At 54.2% G+C, this 18,437-nt stretch overlaps 6 protein-coding genes across 6 annotated transcripts; 4 read left to right on the top strand and 2 right to left on the bottom strand.

The window, feature by feature from the left end:
* Positions 1 to 3,193: 3,193 nt before the first annotated feature.
* On the top strand, positions 3,194 to 5,933 carry G647_02778 (uncharacterized protein; the record flags this gene model as incomplete). Its single annotated transcript, XM_008727124.1, has 5 exons — positions 3,194 to 4,096; positions 4,183 to 4,493; positions 4,564 to 5,294; positions 5,421 to 5,716; positions 5,793 to 5,933. 5 exons carry the CDS (start codon positions 3,194 to 3,196, stop codon positions 5,931 to 5,933), a joined length of 2,382 nt encoding a protein of 793 aa, XP_008725346.1.
* Positions 5,934 to 6,561: 628 nt separating this feature from the next.
* Positions 6,562 to 8,151, top strand: G647_02777 (uncharacterized protein; the record flags this gene model as incomplete). Its single annotated transcript, XM_008727123.1, has 1 exon — positions 6,562 to 8,151. One exon carries the CDS (start codon positions 6,562 to 6,564, stop codon positions 8,149 to 8,151), a length of 1,590 nt encoding a protein of 529 aa, XP_008725345.1.
* Positions 8,152 to 9,072: 921 nt separating this feature from the next.
* Positions 9,073 to 11,321, bottom strand: G647_02776 (uncharacterized protein; the record flags this gene model as incomplete). The annotated part of the gene is made up of 2 exons (XM_008727122.1): positions 9,073 to 10,417; positions 10,471 to 11,321. 2 exons carry the CDS (start codon positions 11,319 to 11,321, stop codon positions 9,073 to 9,075), a joined length of 2,196 nt encoding a protein of 731 aa, XP_008725344.1.
* Positions 11,322 to 12,048: 727 nt separating this feature from the next.
* Positions 12,049 to 13,464, top strand: G647_02775 (uncharacterized protein; the record flags this gene model as incomplete). Its single annotated transcript, XM_008727121.1, has 1 exon — positions 12,049 to 13,464. The coding sequence occupies one exon, from the start codon at positions 12,049 to 12,051 to the stop codon at positions 13,462 to 13,464; it is 1,416 nt and encodes a 471-aa protein (XP_008725343.1).
* A 710-nt stretch (positions 13,465 to 14,174) lies between these two features.
* Positions 14,175 to 15,774, top strand: G647_02774 (uncharacterized protein; the record flags this gene model as incomplete). The annotated part of the gene is made up of 2 exons (XM_008727120.1): positions 14,175 to 15,471; positions 15,593 to 15,774. 2 exons carry the CDS (start codon positions 14,175 to 14,177, stop codon positions 15,772 to 15,774), a joined length of 1,479 nt encoding a protein of 492 aa, XP_008725342.1.
* A 579-nt stretch (positions 15,775 to 16,353) lies between these two features.
* On the bottom strand, positions 16,354 to 17,112 carry G647_02773 (uncharacterized protein; the record flags this gene model as incomplete). Its single annotated transcript, XM_008727119.1, has 1 exon — positions 16,354 to 17,112. The coding sequence occupies one exon, from the start codon at positions 17,110 to 17,112 to the stop codon at positions 16,354 to 16,356; it is 759 nt and encodes a 252-aa protein (XP_008725341.1).
* Positions 17,113 to 18,437: the final 1,325 nt, after the last annotated feature.

Raw genomic sequence — 18,437 nt, 5'->3', positions numbered from 1 at the left:
GATCAGCAATCAGGGAGCTTGGTCAACGAATCGGGTGACTTGTCGGCTGACTTTACGAGACCCCGATCCAAGAGATGCGAGCGTGACCAACTTATAGCAAACCCGCTGGCGCATGGTGCGGAAAGGATGCCCTAATGATGTTTGCAGAAATGCGTGGAGGACGCGCAGGCAGAGTGTCCCAGCCAATGAACCTTGCCTGCGGTCTTCAATGATGACAATGGGCTTACCTGTTCCCCCAGTTGTTGCTGTCATTCAGCTCGTCATCCCTTTTATCTAGAATTGCTGACTGATTACCACCAGCGACCAGAGACAACGCCGCTATGCGTAGATGACGCTCTTAGTGCCTGTCGTCTCGCGCCCGCAGTATCAAGTCCAGCCTCTATCGAATCCGAGGTAAGCCGCAACGGTTGCGATCGAGACATCTGGGGACAGAGACCTCGCAATCGTGCGTGTGGGAATAAAGAAGTGCGCATCAAGAGTCTACCGGGGTGGTGGGTGGCAAGAAACCGAGAGAAGGCGCGCTCGACACACAAAGCTGGACGCCCTCTATTCCTGGTCCCGTGCAAAGTAACCATCAATTGTTCTGAGTCCGGCGGTCAAAAGCCGCAAGAATCGTCGCCTGTAAGGTGCTTCTTGGAATCGTTGTTGGAGGACCGTTCCTCAACCTGCATACTGTCTGCACCAGCTGCTCGGGTAATGAGATGGCCAGGCTGGGGCATGCGTGTTGACAATATTTCAAACTAAGAGAGTGAAGTATTCCGGAAGGTGTGATGGTCATACAAAGTGCGAACAGCGGACGAGACTTTGAAGCAGCAATCGAAAGGGAGCATGGATGCTGACACACGGCCCGACATTCAACCGAGAACAACCGGCTTCGCACCACCTACATGCTGCCCTTGAGTACGAGTACAGGTGCATGCCACGCGCAAACCACCCGGGGCAACCTGGAACCCATGCTGGCCAAGCTTGTACCTCGAGCCTGTGAGATGCCCGTCGGGGCTTTGTGCTAGGTAGGCATGGAATCTTCCACGTCCGCACCACGAATGCAGATGCAGAGGCCCGGTCCTACATTGCGAAGTGTGGTCTTCCAGAGCTTGTTCTGTATTGCCTTCTGGGGATGGGTGTACTGGTTAGAGTCACCGGATTTGACCAAGCTGTCAGTCCGACGGCTATCTCGGGGTCTGTACGGAGTAAGGTCAACTATAACAGTGATGAGGCTGTTCAAGGTCGCGCAATGGTGGACATGCGTGCCAATGTCGCATAAATGACCACCGCACACGAATGGCAGCCATACAGGGTCTGCAGCGTCGTTAACGCCCCGTGAGCAGATTCGCTCTGATGTTGAAGGTGATAATCCGGCGGTCTGAACACGCGCGCAGAGTATCAAAGACACTCCCACGACCGCAGAATCCTGCGTCAACCACCGCAAATATGCCCTTTCGGGCTAGACGCTGAGGCCGCCAATGCATCTTCCTCTGTCTGCACAAATCGATACCTGGTACCACTTCTCTGGGTCTCTGCATTTGGTGCTGCAGAAAGACTCGAACCGAAGCACTCAGCTTGTTTCTCGAAACGAAGTACGGTGGTACTCAGCATATATCTCGTGGCTTTCCAAGCGCCACTTGCCGGGTTCCGTCATGTAATCTCCGCTGCATGCATCGATCGGCCCGTCAGGTACTTCGTATTGTTCGAGAAAACGGCGCAACATGCATTCTCTCCTGATCATGAAGGGCTGGGAGGGAGCGACAGTCCTGCTCGCATTCGTGGATACCGCTACCCATCGTTGACTATCTCATTATTGACGATCGCCCTGCGTAAGACTGTCCCAAAGTGTTTCGACCCCGAGGGTGAAAGGGGTATAATGAAAGGTATAAGATTGATTTGTTAGGCCGCTTATCTTGTCGTTGACGTTCCGAGATCGTCGACCTGTTCCTTGGTGAACAACTCGACGAACACAATCTCAACATGGCGCTTCCCATGTTTCCCAAGGTCTGTGAGTCTCTCTGGTCGGGGGATGGCTCTGCCCCTTGGACATTGGCTCCGTCATTACTCTATTGGCGCCGGTGCATGCTAATGGCGATACGTGGATGATCCCTACTTCATCGCGTTCATCGCGACAGTGGGTGGCATGTTGGCACTGCTGTGCATGTACGTGCTGGCACCTGTTCCCCATCTCGACATCCTTCGTTAGACGGATCGCTGACGAACGTCGCCTGATACAGGCTGGAACCAACGGCATTCTGGCTCGCTGAGTGCAGGCCGAATCCTCAACGAAGTAACCGTCGGCATCACCAGCTCTCAGCTACCTATCTATCTCGTAGAAATGAGCCGAGAGGAAAAGCGTGGTGGTCTCATTAAAACCCAGCAGGTCGGACACAGCTCGGCAGTTGTCTATACTTTATGGGGGCCTGGGATCACCAGAAACATCAACCTGATCGCCTCCGGCCTGCATTACGCCTTGTTCATCGTCTTGACCACCATCATGTTCTTCTACATTGACAGCACCGGCCGCCGACATTTGTGCATCTGAGAGGCATCTGCAACAAGTGCTGGATTGATCGCCTGGTTGAAAATGTCAGGGACAAGCACTACGCCGTGAAGACATCCAGCGGGATCTGGAGACTGGCTCCATCAACCATGGCGGTCTATTGAGGTGGCCGAGGACGAGGTCCAGGCGGAGGAAGTCAAAGTGTGATAACGCCACCAACAGATCTCTGGCAGTTGTGGATATGATTCTACCCAGTAGGCATAGGAATCGACAAGCACATGGCTAACCGACCACGAAGCCCGTCAATTTTTGTAGCGCGGGGTATTTACTCCGTAGTGGACGAGGATACGAGGAGATTTGCGGGGTTCGCTAGGCATGCGGGCGAGGTGCCTGAGCTAGGTCCCTTCAGGACGCCCAGGCGCGGAGGTGCACCTAGAAGGCTAGAATCCCCCAGACCTAATCCCTGAGCCCTAAGCCCTAATCCGCAACACGCCTAGGCGACCTGTTCGGCTAGAGGCACCTGCCAGCTGCGCCCTGCATTTCCTCCATCCAGTGACGCGCCTTGATTCTTCTGCGCTTTGCAACTACCATTTGACAGCTGCAAGGGATACGGTAAGTCATTCTTTCCGCTCGCAGCCCATGCAGCATATCAATGCCGCTGCTAACAATGACTCGGCGCCTCCTCAGACGAGCCCAGTATGAAAGATGGGCTCAAAGAAGGCCATGCGACGCCGGACTCCGGCCTCTGCGCCGTGTCCAGAATGTGGTCGTGCGTTCTCGCGCAACGACAGCCTGAGTCGCCATCTCAAGACGCATCTGAACCACGCAGACCAGCGACCCTTTCACCGCATCATCAACGAGAAGTTCCGCGCTTGCAATCGCTGCCGACAGTCCAAAACTCGCTGTACCGGCAATACACCCTGTTCCCGGTGCGAGCAGTTGAACGAGGAATGTTCTTACGACCAGAAATTCGCCCATGGTTCACTTTCCGCCGCCATCTCTTCTATGGCCGAATCTGTCTCTGAAGGTCTCGGCATGACCACTTCACCGCCGTCATCGCCTTCGCAACTGTCTAGGAAGGGTGACCAGAGGGTGGAAACTGCTCCCCAAGACGATGCCGAAAGCGCACGCCTCGACCCCAACGAAGACACTCCCCTCGTGGTCTCCTCACCCAAGGACTCGACTGCAATGCTGCATCTTGCTCTGGCATCAAGTCCCGAGGCCCCAGTAGGATCGTTCAATGATGGCAAAGACTTTTCCGTCATTCCGTCGACCTATGTGTCCCCGACGTTTCACATCCTCGATCCTTACAGCTACAAACTGCCATCCATCGCCGATTCTCGGGAGGCACTCACGCCCAGTAGCCAGGCATTCGCGCAGTGCAAGTACCCCGTCCTTCAGTATCTCTCGCCTTTCCTGGACAAGGAGTTCGGAAGCGGCCTCGCCTGTGACCTTCTGGACACATATTTCTCGAGCGCCTTCCTTAGCCGGATGCACCCCACGTGTCATCACATTCACAATTTCATCCTCCGCAAGATTGACGTTCTCGATCCTCATCAGCCTCGACAAACCCATCCGGCACTCCTGGGCAGCATGCTATTCGTGGCCGTAAGTTCCCTATGTTACATCGAGATCATGCCCGCATGATCAGAGAGCACTCTACTAACACGATCTCTATTGATGAAATTCGCTAGGCCTTTAGTGACAAAGGTCTATCACTCTTCAGCGGGCCCGAGGAGAAGGATCGAGTATGCAAGTATTTGAGCTTGCTCACATATCGACTGCTCAATCCTTCCCGGTATGAACCGCTGTTAAGACAGGAGGATCTGGGGCTCCCCCCACCTTTTGGGTCGGATTCAGGGTGGAGCAACGACGACTTGCGTCGAGCTTTGGAAATGCAAGGCGCAGCACTGCCGATCTCTTGGGGTGTGGATTATATCATGGCTCTGATTCATGTTTCGTCGGTTATCTCTGGCAGTGAAAAGAAGGCGGCATCCATTCGATGGTAAGACATTCAGCGGCATTTTGATAGTCCCATTTCCTTGAGGCCGGCACAATCATCTGACACCCGCTAGGTGGAACGTCGCCTTCAATCTCGCCAGGGACCTGAAGTTGAATGAGGAGGTCAAGTCACCGATGATGCCTCACGACGCACCGCATGGACTCGCCAGCCTCAACTGCAAGTGTTCCTTGAGCCAGCACTCCGAGGGCGACTTCTTGAATGAAGTCCACCGCGAGGAACGGCGTCGCGCCTGGTGGCTTCTGTTCTTGATGGACCGTCATTTAGCTCTTTGTTATAACAGGAGCCTCGCTCTACTAGAAGCCGAGTGCCGTGATCTCTTACTACCTCTGGACGATGTCACCTGGCAATCTGGCGCCCAGCCTCACAGTCATGGCACCAGCCCCGACGGACCTCGCTGTATGCTGCTGCCATCCGGGAAAGGACGATTGCGAGGGCCGCCAAAGACTTGTTCAGGAGTGGGGTTGTTCGAATTCTTTTTGCCCCTTATGGTCCATTGCGGTACTCTGCTGGACCTTAATAGGTCACGCCTGCATCCTGTGCTTTCGGGCGCCACCTTGTGGAGCTCACAGGAACGTGAGATCCTCGACGAACTCGATCAGTTCCAGGTGACCTTGGACCATGTGACCGGCGGCCCGTTCATGGACAATGCTGCGGACAAAGACCACGGCTGGCAACCTCTCCCCACGGACGCAGATGATTCCGAAACCACTCATATCGCCATGACGGTAGCTGGTTATGCGACGCATATTGTAAATGTGCTACGGATCCTTGTCGGGTCAAAATGTGAGTGACCTGTCTTCCTACTCCCTGATCTGGCTTGGTACTGTTGCTCAAGTCGGGCATGCAAATCCCCAAGTTCATATGCACTGTTGTTTGGTACTGTAGATCAACGCTGACAGCTATTCATAGGGGATCCTATCTATCTCTTCGAGGATGCAGATTTCTGGACCTCGTCATTGGGCTTCAAGGATTCCATGTCACACACCATGGCAGCCTCGGAATGTGTCAAAGGGATCTTGGAGTGCGACCCCGATATCAGTTTTATGCCATATTTCTTCGGCATACAACTCCTTCACGGCAGCCTTCTCCTCTTGCTGGTAGCATATCGTCTCCAAGCCGACTCTGGTGCGGCCATCTTGGCTGCTTGCGAGGCCGTGATAAGAGCAACGGAAGCATGTTTCGTCACACTTCCAACCGACTATCAGGTCAGTCTGAGCGATACTTTTGCTCTTCCGAGCTCGCCGTATGCGACATGTCGTAATGATGCTAACGTCACAATAGCGGCAATTTCGAAACGTGCTTCGATCAGCGACAGCCCTGGCAAGAGGGCGAAGAAGCAACCCACTCGACACGCAGAAACAACTGACCTTTGTGCTTGCCAGATACAGATGGTCGAGGAATGGAGCTGGCCTTGCTCGATGAAGATCGACCGATAATCTGTCCACTTCCAAGCGCCAACGGGCATGCGGCTGAGATACGTGCGATAATATTGCATCTCCGCGACAAACCGGGCGCTGCGTACCCCAAGCTATCTGCCCACCGGAGAGAAGTCTTCGAAAGACAGAAGTCGGTTCCCTGATCATCAGTCATGAAATACGCCTTCAGAGATGCTGCCGGAGTACCCACAAAACGCCGGTACTGATAGATACCCTTCCTCGACGTGAACCCTTTTCACAGCCTCACGTCGATAATGAACAGGAGTTTCCTGGCCTCGAGTGTCTCTGAGAAGTTCCTCGGTTCTCGCCCCGGACCAAAAGACCACTAGCTCAAGCTAAAATGTCTTGTTCACAATTGGGCTGGTTTCGGGCTGGTCTGGCTGACTTGGCAAGCCTGTTAGGCCTATCAACGCGCCGTTGCACGCAGGCGACGCCAAAATTAGCTCCCAAAATACGAGCTTGTGTCGCGAACCCCTTTCTCCCCCAAGGCGACGACCTCGGGCAATAAACATCGACTTGTCGTGCTGGGCATGTCCGCAAGCGACGGCTCCTGTCAATCAGCGTGCAATCAACATTACCTGGGCTGACTGTCTTGATAACCAATATCGCACAAGATGCCATCCCTCGCGCGAAAATCGATGAAGTTTATGAGAGATGTCTACAACATTGCCGCGAACCCGGATGGCAGTTCGGTCCCGGCAATGCCAGCGCATTCGCAAGGCTTTCAACCAAGCCAAGGTCTTTCTGGTCAGTTCACCCAGACATACGGTCATCAGAACCCTCCGCTTTCAGCTCATCCGGCATATCCCGCCAACTCATCATATGGCTACCCCTACGTGGGACCTCAACAGTCACAACCGCAACCGCAGCCTTACGGTTCGTGGAATGTTCCTCCAACACCAGTATCGCCTTTGTCACCACAGCCGGAACACAGTTTTCCACCAACCACTACCAGCTCACCGAATAACGTGTCAGCGGTCGGGTTGCCTCTCTCGCCACAAGCTTGTTTGTCTCCGTCAACTCCGCAGCTGTATCACCAGCAGCCTCAATTTGCTGCCCCTCAGCCGCCACCACTTCCGCAAAGGCCGTCACATCATGGACATTCTTCATCGTGGCAAGGCTCATCAGAGACCGGGTGGCAAAGCCAATCTCAAATGGATCCGCCGGCCATGAGTCACAGCGCGCATGAGTACAACCAGGCTCCTCAATATCCGATCCAGCCATTCTCGAATATTCAACATCCAGGCCCTGGTTCTTACCATGGACAAACAGAAGCGCAAAGCACGAGACCGTCGCCCCCTCCATTACCGCCGAGGATGCAGGCTCAGAAACCAGACCTTGTGCCTAAACAAGCAGCTCGTGTGCCCAATTCGCCCAATTGGCCATATCCCAGCCAAGAGAGCTACGTGTCGACACCAAATGTACCCAGCCCAGCCCAGTTCAATCTCCCAGAATGCCATGAAATGGCCGCCAATGCTATTCCAGCTCAACCACCAATTCGCCAACATCAACACGCCGACATATCCAGCCTTGCAGAATTACCAGCCGCGGACCATTGTCGTATCACGCCGCCGCCTCCGAGCCTCGACAAACATCCAGCAACAATGGGATCTACAGCAGTCGATGCAGTCGAACTTCCCGCATCGCCTATCCGACGTTCGACTCATCACCCAACACATCAGAGGCGTACATCGAGAACACATTCGCAAGGACATACTCCGCCGAATGTAGAAGAACTCGATTCCACACCCGCACCCGCATCCGCATCCACATCCACATCTGCACCGTTCGCTCTGACGCACAGGGACCTCGGCGTCGCGCTGCCTCCATCGACGGTCAGAAGTCCTGCCTACCTCTCGCTAGCTCAAAGTCAACACTCGGACACTGACACCACAATGCCGTTATCCACGCCGCCGCCACCACCATCTCTACAGACACCACCTTCCACTTCTTCATATCCTGAAGAGCCACCTTATAATGAACCACCTGCACGTGTCCGCCTCCGGCCTGCTGGCTCGGTACACGAGCCCAGTCGTAGCGGTAGTGGTAGCGGTAGCTGTGCAGCTGGAAGACCGGGCCGGAGGATAAGTGCCGCTGCTGCGACGTTGCCGTATCCCGAGGAGAACGGTCCGGTCGTGATGCCTTTGCATTTCGACTTTACCAACGCGGACAGGCAGGGCGCGATGGTCGAGGGAACGAAGTGAGGGAAGTTTCACATGTGGGTGTGGTTTAGCTATTAGGTATAGCGAGAAACATGGGTACTGTAGCAATGTAATTTAATGCAATGTAAGTCTGATGCACTGTAATATGGTGCAATGTAATCTGATGCAATGCAATGCAAAGTGATACGAAGCAAACCCATCTACTCAATAACGAGGACAAGGCGGAATATGATGACAGGGCAGAATAAGCGAATACGGAGATCTGCTGTACTTCTGCGGCCTGGTTGTACTAGACGGAGTACTAACTCTGAGATACTCTCTAAGGTACCCTCTGTCTACCTACCTACCTACCTACCTACCTACCTACCTACCTACCTACCTCAGCCGTACTATGTACATAGTCAATACCGCTGGTCGCGTACTCCATCCAGTATCAGTATCGTGGTGAGTAGCTGGCCGAGTTTGCACATTTACTTAGGTCTGTCATACTGTAGCGTGCGGGCTACAGTAATTAGACCTGACGCAGCAGTGCGCAGCGTATCACAACTCTGTACGGAGTAGTTATGGTATATTCATGCCATGTCGTGTTCCCACCATCCCCTGCATATTATGTTGTTCTCATCATAGCAGTCAGATGTATTGCAGGCAGACGTAGAGCAACGATGTCGGTCTCCTATTTTGCACCCAATAGTTAATCTCCATAATATACGGTTCACCATATATCATGTATGATGTATGATGTATGATATATGACAAGGATTGTATGATTGTTATTGCATTGCTGTACTAAAGCTTTACAACAGCCCGACCTAGACAGTCGACATGCCCAGTACGCACATATATCCTCTCCCTAGTTTTGATGATTCCTCCCTATTTGTGTACCCCTCCATCGCTAGCATTGCCATTCCATACTACTTCTGCACTTCCAACTTGCATGCTAGCGCAATTCATCCTGAGGCCCCCTCACAGAGCAGCGTGCTGCCACTCCTCGTCCTTGGTGACATGGTCCTCGCTGAAGCCTAACTCCGTGGTACTACTCATGGCGCTTGAATTTGTCCGCTGCCGCCGGAGCAGCTCATCAAGTCGTACGGTCTCGCCACGGTGCAACGCCTTGATGATGTCCCGTTTCTTTCTCCTGCTGCATCGGATGCGCGCCTCGTAGTGCGTGGACCTTTTGCTGTCCTCGCACCAGCCACCTGTCCAGAAGCGGTCGCCCTGGCTGGACATGCCGAAGATGTCCATGGCCAAGGTGAGAGAGACCAGCGCTGTAGATATGCCGATCAGACTGAGGGACGAGAGCTTGTCTTTTGCGAGGGGAAGGAGGAGGATCGCCAGCGCGATGGTCGTCCGGATGACGAGGCGCGGGCCTTTGCTTAGCCGCGGGTTCTGCAGCCGTTTGTGCACGTGGCAGTACGAAAGGAGGGTCATGGTCATGAGCGCAGAGGCTATGCCTGCGCAGTAGTACCAGCGAAGACCCTGGTCGAGCTCGCCGACGGATTTGACCTGGTATGATTCACCTAGTTCTTCGACGTTGGCGTTGGCGCAGTCGTGTGCAATGACGAGTTTGGAGAGCGTGGCGGCGGCGAGCACGTACGAGAGCACGAACGGCAGGTGGCAGGTGATCCAGACGGTGCTAGACAGCCAGTGCCGGCGGATGGCGTGCACGTGCACACCGTGGTGGTCTATCTCGAAGTACAGCCATTGGAAGGCGAAGGCTTGAATTAGCCCCAGGATGCCCTTGCCGAGAAAGGCGTTGAGGCCGACGGAGGCGCGCGATTGATAGAGGATTGTGAGCACAGAGTAGCCAAAGACAAGGGACACGAAGGCGTTGGTCCGTTCCGTGCGGTGTTCGATGTTGATGGCCGGGTAGAATTCAAAGTTCTTCCGCACGAAGCGTTCGAGCCGACCTGGTTTGTCGTGATGTGCCATTTTGAATGAGGCGCGGGAGAGAAACATGCCCAAGCCTTGGCCCCAGAGATCGATGAGAATGGCGACCCAGATAAATGCGAGCTGCCCGGGGTAGTTGGCGTGGATGCTGGCGAGCCAAAAGACGATGGCGAGGAGGATAATGGACGACGTGTAGAGGAGAGTTCCGCGGATAAGAGGCACCACGTAGGAAAGCCAGATGAAGTAGAAGGCACCGTAGAACCGCTCGGCGAGATAGAAGGACATCATGGGATAGTACGTGTCATGGTCTGCGCCGGGGTGTCTGTCCTCGAAGGCGTAGGAAATATTCGTGGTGTAGGCGAAGAGCAGGATCAAGTAGAGCATGACCGACAGCTTTTGGACAATATCATCGCGCTCAAACCTGGACAGGTCAGCATTCGACAGGTACAAGAATGTCTCTCTGTTTTGCCTCACCAATTCGCGACAAGTGTAAGATCGTTCCAGATCTTGAATGCCATGGTGAAGTTGATGGCATATAATAAGAACGACTTTCCGGTCGGGTCCTCAGCAGCCTTGTCCCCAATGATGCCGATAATGCCGACATAGAGCAGGTCAGCGAACAACTCGAACGTGCCAACCTCGCCGCTCCGACTGGACCGCCACAACAGGCCCTTGTGGAAATATTGCCGAATCACAGGGCGCTTAAAGAATTTGAGTCCGTCAGTAAGACGGCTCTGTTGTGTGTCAAGCAGATCTTGGGTTGAGCCTGGCAACGAACCCATCGGAGTAGAGGTTCCGCTGTGGTCATCTTTGGTTCGTATCCGCGCCGTGTAGCCAAACTTGCTGAAGTTTGCGTCCATGGCCACACCATGATGGGTTAACTGACTCAGTTCCTGCGACAAGTTGTCGAGATCGTTTCTGACCTGTTCGAAATCGTGGAAGATGTCTCCGTGAGTATCCCGAAGCGTGTCCCGTCGAGCAGCATGGTGGGCATGCAATTCACGTACGATTGCCAAATGCTCTGGGCTACCAGAGATCACGACGTCGAACTGGTCGCCTCCCAGCTGTTGACTGAGTTCTTTCTGCAGCTTGACATGCTCTTCCGGCGTATGGGCGATATGAATCTTCCTGCCGTCAGGGTGAATGAGGTGGCGGAGTCTCTCTCTGGCATGATTGACATGAGGGTGACGGCGCGAATGCTCCCCAGCTGGCGGACTTTGGACTGCTACTGGAGTTTGCGCTCCCGAAGACACATCCGTAGGCGAGGCCGCCGCTGACAGCTTCTCGTTTTGATAATGAGACAGGCCGCTATCCTCGAAGTCCATGCCTGACTCTTTCGCCTGGACAAGTTTGCATGCGATGGGAAGGGCGTCTACTCTTCATTGTCTTCAGTATTGCCCTGATTGCCACGGCCAAGCCAGGTCCTCTTGGGCTCCCATTTCTGCCATTTGATCCTGGCTGAGGTCAGCGAATTGTAGTGGACAAGCCAGCGTTTGTCACATACATTAGCCGCAAAGGGATACAGGTCGTGGCTTACTGAGCACTCCATGACATCCCTGCAACTGGTCCCCAGTCGCGCAGGAACATGTGGCGGCTATTGTCTTGCCGAGCCACTGGGCTTTGGACCGTGTGGATCGGCTCCATGGGGTTTCATACGAGTAGGAAGAAGGAGACTTGGGAAGATGAGCAGAACAAGGAGCCAGTACTACTTAAAGTCGGGCCGGAAAACAACTCCGAAAAGCGTCGTTGATTGGTTGGTCATTTCGCCTTCACTTCTCGCTGACAGTCGCGTGTGCTGCGACCGCGTTTCTATGGATACTTAGTATCTGATTCCCACCACTGTTCACCACGCAGATTGCTTGATCCGTTCTGTGACCGCTACCTTGTCAGACTGCCACGTGTTGGCCCGGCGGTAGTCGAAATGCTATGACCAGACCAGATGCCAGTTATTCGAGAACCTACCTCACTCGACACAATTACCGAGGACCGACCCTTTTGCGGTCGATTCGAGGAAGAGACAGTGGCCCGGGAATAGCGACGTCCGCCTCAGAGATGCCTATAAAGCGAAAAGCCGCGTTGGCGGAGTCGGGGATTGACAGGAACAACGACAACCACTTTGTCTATGCACCACCTGAAGACAGCTCAGAGGAAGACACGGCACTGTCCGAGGAGCCCGCATCTAGCTCCCCCGAAGTCTTGAAGGGACGGACAGGGAAGACTGCAAACTCTCCAGCTAAGCGTTCGGCAACCACTGCTGCGGCGTCACGCTCGAAACGCCAAAAGATTACAAATGCACCGTCGCTTGAACAACTCAAAGCTCCGGAAGTCCAACCGCCCGATGACCTCTTCGGCTTCCCCTCCTCGAGCTCGCAGAAGAGAAGGCATAACAAGGTCTATGGGAAGAAGTTTGTCAAGATAGATCCGATCGAAGACGAGCTGGACCCGAGCGATAGGAAGGACCAATTCAGCGCACCAGAGACTGTGGAAATGCATGTGAAATCTATCACAAAAACAGAGTTCCAACTCGTTGATCATGCGGCTGGACTTTCACCCATGAGAATTAGAACAAAGACAGATCAGAAGTTGGCCGCTCTTGATTCACCAGAACCGACGGCGAAGTCGACCAAGTCCCAATTCCAGAAATTTGACCTGCCTGACTTCCCTTCGTCCAACGGGACGGAGAATACCAATTCCTTTGACGTTTTCGAATCACCGGCGAAGGAAAGCCGCAAAAGGTCGGGTTCGACCTCGTCACTATCTTCGGTCGACGAGTTGGCTATCCTCGCACATGAACATGACTTCAAAGCGGAACAGCAGCCAAGGACTACGGGAATTTTGTGCCCAGTATGCGAGAAGCCGGTGCATGATTCTGTTACTCTATTTGTGCCGGATAACCTGCGGACGTTACCGTTTCAACTCCAACAGAACTTCTGTTCCCGGCATCAGGTTGCTGATGCAAAGGAGGAGTGGGAAAAAAGGGGATATCCAAAGAAGATATACTGGGAGGAGTTGGAGGACTTCCGGATACGTGAGAAAATACCTAGTCTGAAGATGGTCATCAGCCGACAAGCGCCTTGTTTCTATCTGGGCGAACTGGACGCTGAAATCAAAGCTGCGAAGGGCAACCGTAGGAAGATTCGCAACTACCTCAACGAAGGTCTGATCAATGTGGCAAAAGCAGGTTACTACGGGCCGAAAGGAGCACGTATTATGACTAATGCAGTCACCGCGTCACTCACTGAAACGCTGAATATGGCTCTACAGTCTGACCCGGCGCTCAAAGCGGCCGGTGTGGGCGCGTATGTGAGTGCTGTCTTGGTACCTGAATTGACTCTCCGGCTTGTCATGGACGATATGAGCTTGAAGACCGCCAAGGAGGGCAGAAGGGTGTTGGACGAAAGCTCTGACATTGGCGTGCTGTTAAACCCAGATGATGATCAGGTCCGGCTAAACCACGAAGAGGATTGAATCCCTTGTACGCCATGCACTGGGTATCTCACGTGTCACATCTAGCTTCAATGTCGAAATGAATGGCGTTTCTACTTCTGCAAAGCCGACTTCTATCGTGGTGGACATTCTGCCGTATTTTGGCATTTCAACCAAGTCTTGCCGACGGTGTTGAAAAATACGGAACTGCGCACTCATCGTGAGACAGATTATACTTCTTTCGAAGCAGTTGGTAATGCAAGGCGATGTCAACAGATGCGGCCTCGACAAGGACACCAGAGGTCTCTACCACCAAGCCGATCCCACATACCGAAATCTCCACAGGGACTCCAACGGCTCCGGCCTCCACACATATAGTCTGATCAGCACCCCGTGGGGATTAGAGCCGTGCAAGGATTACAACTTGATGCAGAGCACTACTGGACAAGGTTGTGTGCAGTGATTTGATTCGGTCAGAGGCTTTTCGCGACAGTTTCGTCTGACTCCGCCAATGTCGATCACCTCCGGTTACACGGATTGTTGTGAGGACGATGGCCCATTGTATTGCCCTACCCTGGCATTTTCATTGCCTCACCGCTAAAGGCGTGATCACCTGAACTGCTGTGTGATATATTCTTACTGCAGATCTCCCACCTAGTTGAGTTCCTGGACATCTGTGCCGTTGACCGTCTTCGCCTCCGACTTTGGTCACTCCCCCACAAGACCGTTTTCTAACAGAAATGTATTCAAGTATGAGCGAAAAGCCGGCCAGCAATCGGAATGCCGAGAATGTCGAAAAAGCCGTCGAGCACGGACAAGATACCCTTGACTCCAGCAAATATGGAGGTCCCTTGGACGCTCGAAACTCGGAAGACAAAAACGACCCCCTGAATTGGCCATATTGGCTCAAAGTGTATCTCGCCTTCATGGTGTCAGGTCTCGGTTTCGTCAATCAACTAGGCTCTGCCCTGATCAATCCAGCCTTCGTTGTCATCGCTGAAGATCTTCACATCTCCGTCGAGCAAGCCTCCTACTGCACCACCGTGGTCATCCTGTTCATGGGGATCATGCCCATGTTCGTCGTTCCTTTCTCCAACGTATACGGCCGGCGGATCCTGTACCTGTTCTTCACGGCGGTCGCTGCGGCATGCCAGTTCGGATCGGGTGCGGCTACGACTTATGGCGGCCTGATCACTGGTCGGATTTTCTACGGAGTCGGCGCGAGCATCCCACTTGGACTTGGAGCAGCGACTATATGCGACCTCTTCCCTCAGGGTGAAAGAGGGACTTTTCTCGGCATCTACACTTTGTGTGTCAACAACGGCCCACACTTGGCCCCCATCATCGGAGGATATATCGCCCTGAACCTCTCCTGGCGTTGGTGCTTGTACGTACCTGGGATCATCCAAGCCGGGTTCTTTGTCTGCCTATGCCTGACATTCCCGGAGACGCTGTATTCGCACACCGAAGGCATCACCTCGACAAATTCGTCGTATCTTACGGGACTCGTCCCGCGCGGCAAAATCCTCGACCGCCCCATCAGGCCACGGGACTTCCTCCAGCCGTACATCATGATTCGGTATTGGGCGGTCTCTCTCCCCGCCATCTACTGGATGACGGCGAACACGTACGGAAGCGCCCAGTTCGCCGTGACGGGGTCGAAATTGGCGCGACAACTCTACGACTTCGACGTCGCACAGACAGGGTTGCTCATGGGAATTCCACAGACCGTGGGCTGTATGGTCGGAGAAGCCACTGCCGGGTGGGTCAGCGATATGATCATCAATGCCTACGCCAAGCGACATGACGGCTATCGCAAGCCTGAAGTGCGCCTCGCTCTCCTGCCCGGCTGCGTCGCTTTGGTTGCGGGTTTGATCGCCTACGGTGTCTGTGTGGACGAGCATATGCCATGGCCCTCCCTGGCCATAACGATGGGAGTGGCCAGTTTCGGGCTCCAAGTGGGCGCAACAATGATCTACACCTACGCGACTGATTGCTATAAACCACAAGCTCCCGAGGTCGGCGTGGTGATCAACCTGTACAAGTCAAGTGAGTGGTCGTCTTGTTACCGTGCCCGTCCTACTCCCTACCGTCTATTCCCGTTCTGCTTTCTTCGTTTCCGGTCAAAGCCTTGCTGTCGCTTTGCTTACTTCTACTAATTACGATGCAGTATTCGCATTCACTATCGGGTTCTACGCCGTCCCGTTCGGTACGAGACATGGATACAATGTGTCTTTCGGGGTCACGGCGGCGATCAACGGCGCGACATTACTGCCTCTGGTGTGGCTGTACTTCTGTGGCGAGCAAGTCAGGAGGAAACAAGGTCGGCCTCGTATCCATGAGGATCTTTGAAGCCCGAGTCTCAAAATGTGCGGTATGTCGGTCGGTCGGTTGCCGAGCAGCGCGCGTCGAACTATGCTCTCTGGGCAGTACCGCAGAGATCACCCACCGGTGGATGTTTAGCTGCGAGCGAGTATGAGAAGGAAATGGAAAATGAGCCTTGTCCGATAGTGTTCTTAACTTGGGTGTACTTGCTCACCACCGGCCTGGATGCCCCTCACTTAATATTAGCTCATGCTTGATCGCCAGGGGATCTATCTCGTCGCAGGCTACCTAACGAGACGACACAACGTAGGACGACAAGACGGGACGAGACGAGACGAGATCAAGCGAAACCATGTTCAGAAACCATAGCTATCGTCAAGCGCGGCGCAAGTCCCATCCATGACAAGACGCTCCCTTTCAACCGTCCCGGTGTTGTCCTGAACTGACCTCTTCACCACCCCCTTGGCACATGCCGCCACTTCAACGCTCGCTATCAACAGTGCCACCTTCGCTCCCCACCGACCCCGAGAACACTACCACTACCACTACCGCTACCACTACCACTTCGAGGCAACTAACACACTACCACCCCACCATCATCAAAACTCAAAGCGTATCCGCAAAAGCATCAATTGCCGCGGCCAAGGCCTTCAGCGCGATCTTAAGCGACAATCTGCCCCTCTTATCCAACACAATGTCATAGAACTGGCTGTCGAGACCGAAGTTTTGACCATGAGGCGCCCTGTCCGCGAGAGCCGCCGCGGTACTAGTCCCCTCAGCCGGCCCCGTCAGGCCAGCCTCAAACTGTGCGCGCCACACGACGATGACATCCTTGAGCAGGGTCGCGAACTCGAGCCCGTCGTCGGCCGTGAAAGTCCCCGTGGCGGAGCCGACGTCGTTGGGCAGCGGGATCGTGCCGTCGGCCCAGCCGTGGATGGTCGCCAGGGCGGCGGCGAGGTCGTCGTCGTCGCTTCCCTCGGAGACGGCGCGGCGCTTGCGGCGTTCCGTTCCGCTGAGCAAGCGGCCGAGACAGTCGACTAGGGTGCGGATGGTGTCGGTGACGGAGTTTCTGCGGGCCAGGGACCTGGATGCCAACTCGGATGAGACTGGCGGAGGGAGTGGGACGGACCCGTCGGCGAGGCGTTGGATGTCGGCGAAGATGGCGTTGATTTCTTCGAGTTCAGCGGTCGAGCTCGAGGAGGAGGAGGATGCGCGTTTGGTGATGGCCGTGGTGTCGGACTCGGCTGGGGTGGTGCTGCTATTAGCAGTAGGGATGAGAGCTTCCTGAATGAGAGTCTGGAAGGTGGAGATGGCGGTGGTCATGTCGTCGACGGTGACCTCGATGTCTGAGCGCGCGGATAGCATGGTGGAAGGGACGGGACTTGCACTGTAGAGCAGAATTCCTATTAAGGCACTTCTCCTTGGAAGCAAGCAAGAGCTGGGGGAAACTTACAAGACAGCCGGGATGGCCAGCATGGCGACTGTCGCGAGGGGTTGGAATTTCATCCTGGGAAGAAGGGAAGGTGGTAATTGAGATGGAATAGGATGGATCTCCCTATCGGAACGGGCCAGAGGAAGGGTTTTAGGGAGTCGAAGCCGTGACGGGGAAAGGGGATAGTATACAGGCTGATTGGACTGCGAATGAGAGATGCTGATGTTGCTGGAACTGCATTGAGAGGGTTGAGAACTGATGAATGAAGATAGACAGCATGATAAGGAGGCCCATAGCCTTATTTATACCCGTTCTGCTCGATGTCCCATTTCTTTCTTCCTCCCGAAGACGGGTTTGTAACGCTTGAGTCCACTGCATGTCCACCATCCTCTTCGCCTTCTCTCGCCCCTTCCCCTGAGTTGTCAATTCCACGAACAAATCGAGGGAGAGAATACTTCGACCAACACAAGCTGAGCGCGGGCACATGAACTCGTGTTCTGCTGTTTGAGATGTGTTCCCTCACGACGAGTTACAAAAGCAGATGTCGATCTCACACAGCAAGATGAATCATGATGGTCGACGGCTGGCTGAATAGACGACCGACTCGGGGTGTGGAAGTGGCCCTACAGCGATCGGCTGTCGCGCTGTTCATTGAACATGGACACATACTGAAGGAGTCCGTTAGCCGGGAGAGAGTTTGTTTCCATGGCCAATTGCCATTATTTTTGTCGTGCCAGCCATGGTCAAGTCCGTGTTCGCCAGATTGAGACTGTTTCAAGAGCTCAGCTCTCGCCTCCTGAGACGAGCGTCAATGAGCATATCACCGACCGAGAAGTACCGTTAAGAGTCTGAGATATGCTTGCCTTGGCCTGGCCGAATCGTATCGATGGTGTACTGCATAGTGTGTCTCCTGGCATCTATCATCCCTGGCCCCTTGGCAGGACGTTGAGCATGGACCTATGAAGACGGCAGACAGTACCAAGTCCGCTGTCAGCCCTACCGTGGTACTCGTGGTGCGGAGGCGCAGGGGTCAAGGAGGGGGCCAAATGCTTGACGACCGCTTGGCACAAAAAGCGTTGTGACAACTGCACGTGTAATGTCAGCAGCGAACAGGGAGAGAAGGCGTCGCAATGACAGCTTAGAGGGCCTGCAGTGCCTTCATTGTTGTGTACATGTCTAGAGAACTAAAGGAGAAGGAAGAGGGACGGAGAGGCATAAGGACTCAAAGAGTGGTAAGTGCCACCAGTCCTGATCAGGA

The sequence above is a fragment of the Cladophialophora carrionii genome (assembly GCF_000365165.1).
Source record: "Cladophialophora carrionii CBS 160.54 unplaced genomic scaffold supercont1.2, whole genome shotgun sequence".
Classification (NCBI taxonomy): domain Eukaryota; kingdom Fungi; phylum Ascomycota; class Eurotiomycetes; order Chaetothyriales; family Herpotrichiellaceae; genus Cladophialophora; species Cladophialophora carrionii.
This window is presented reverse-complemented; position numbering and strand designations above follow the sequence as displayed.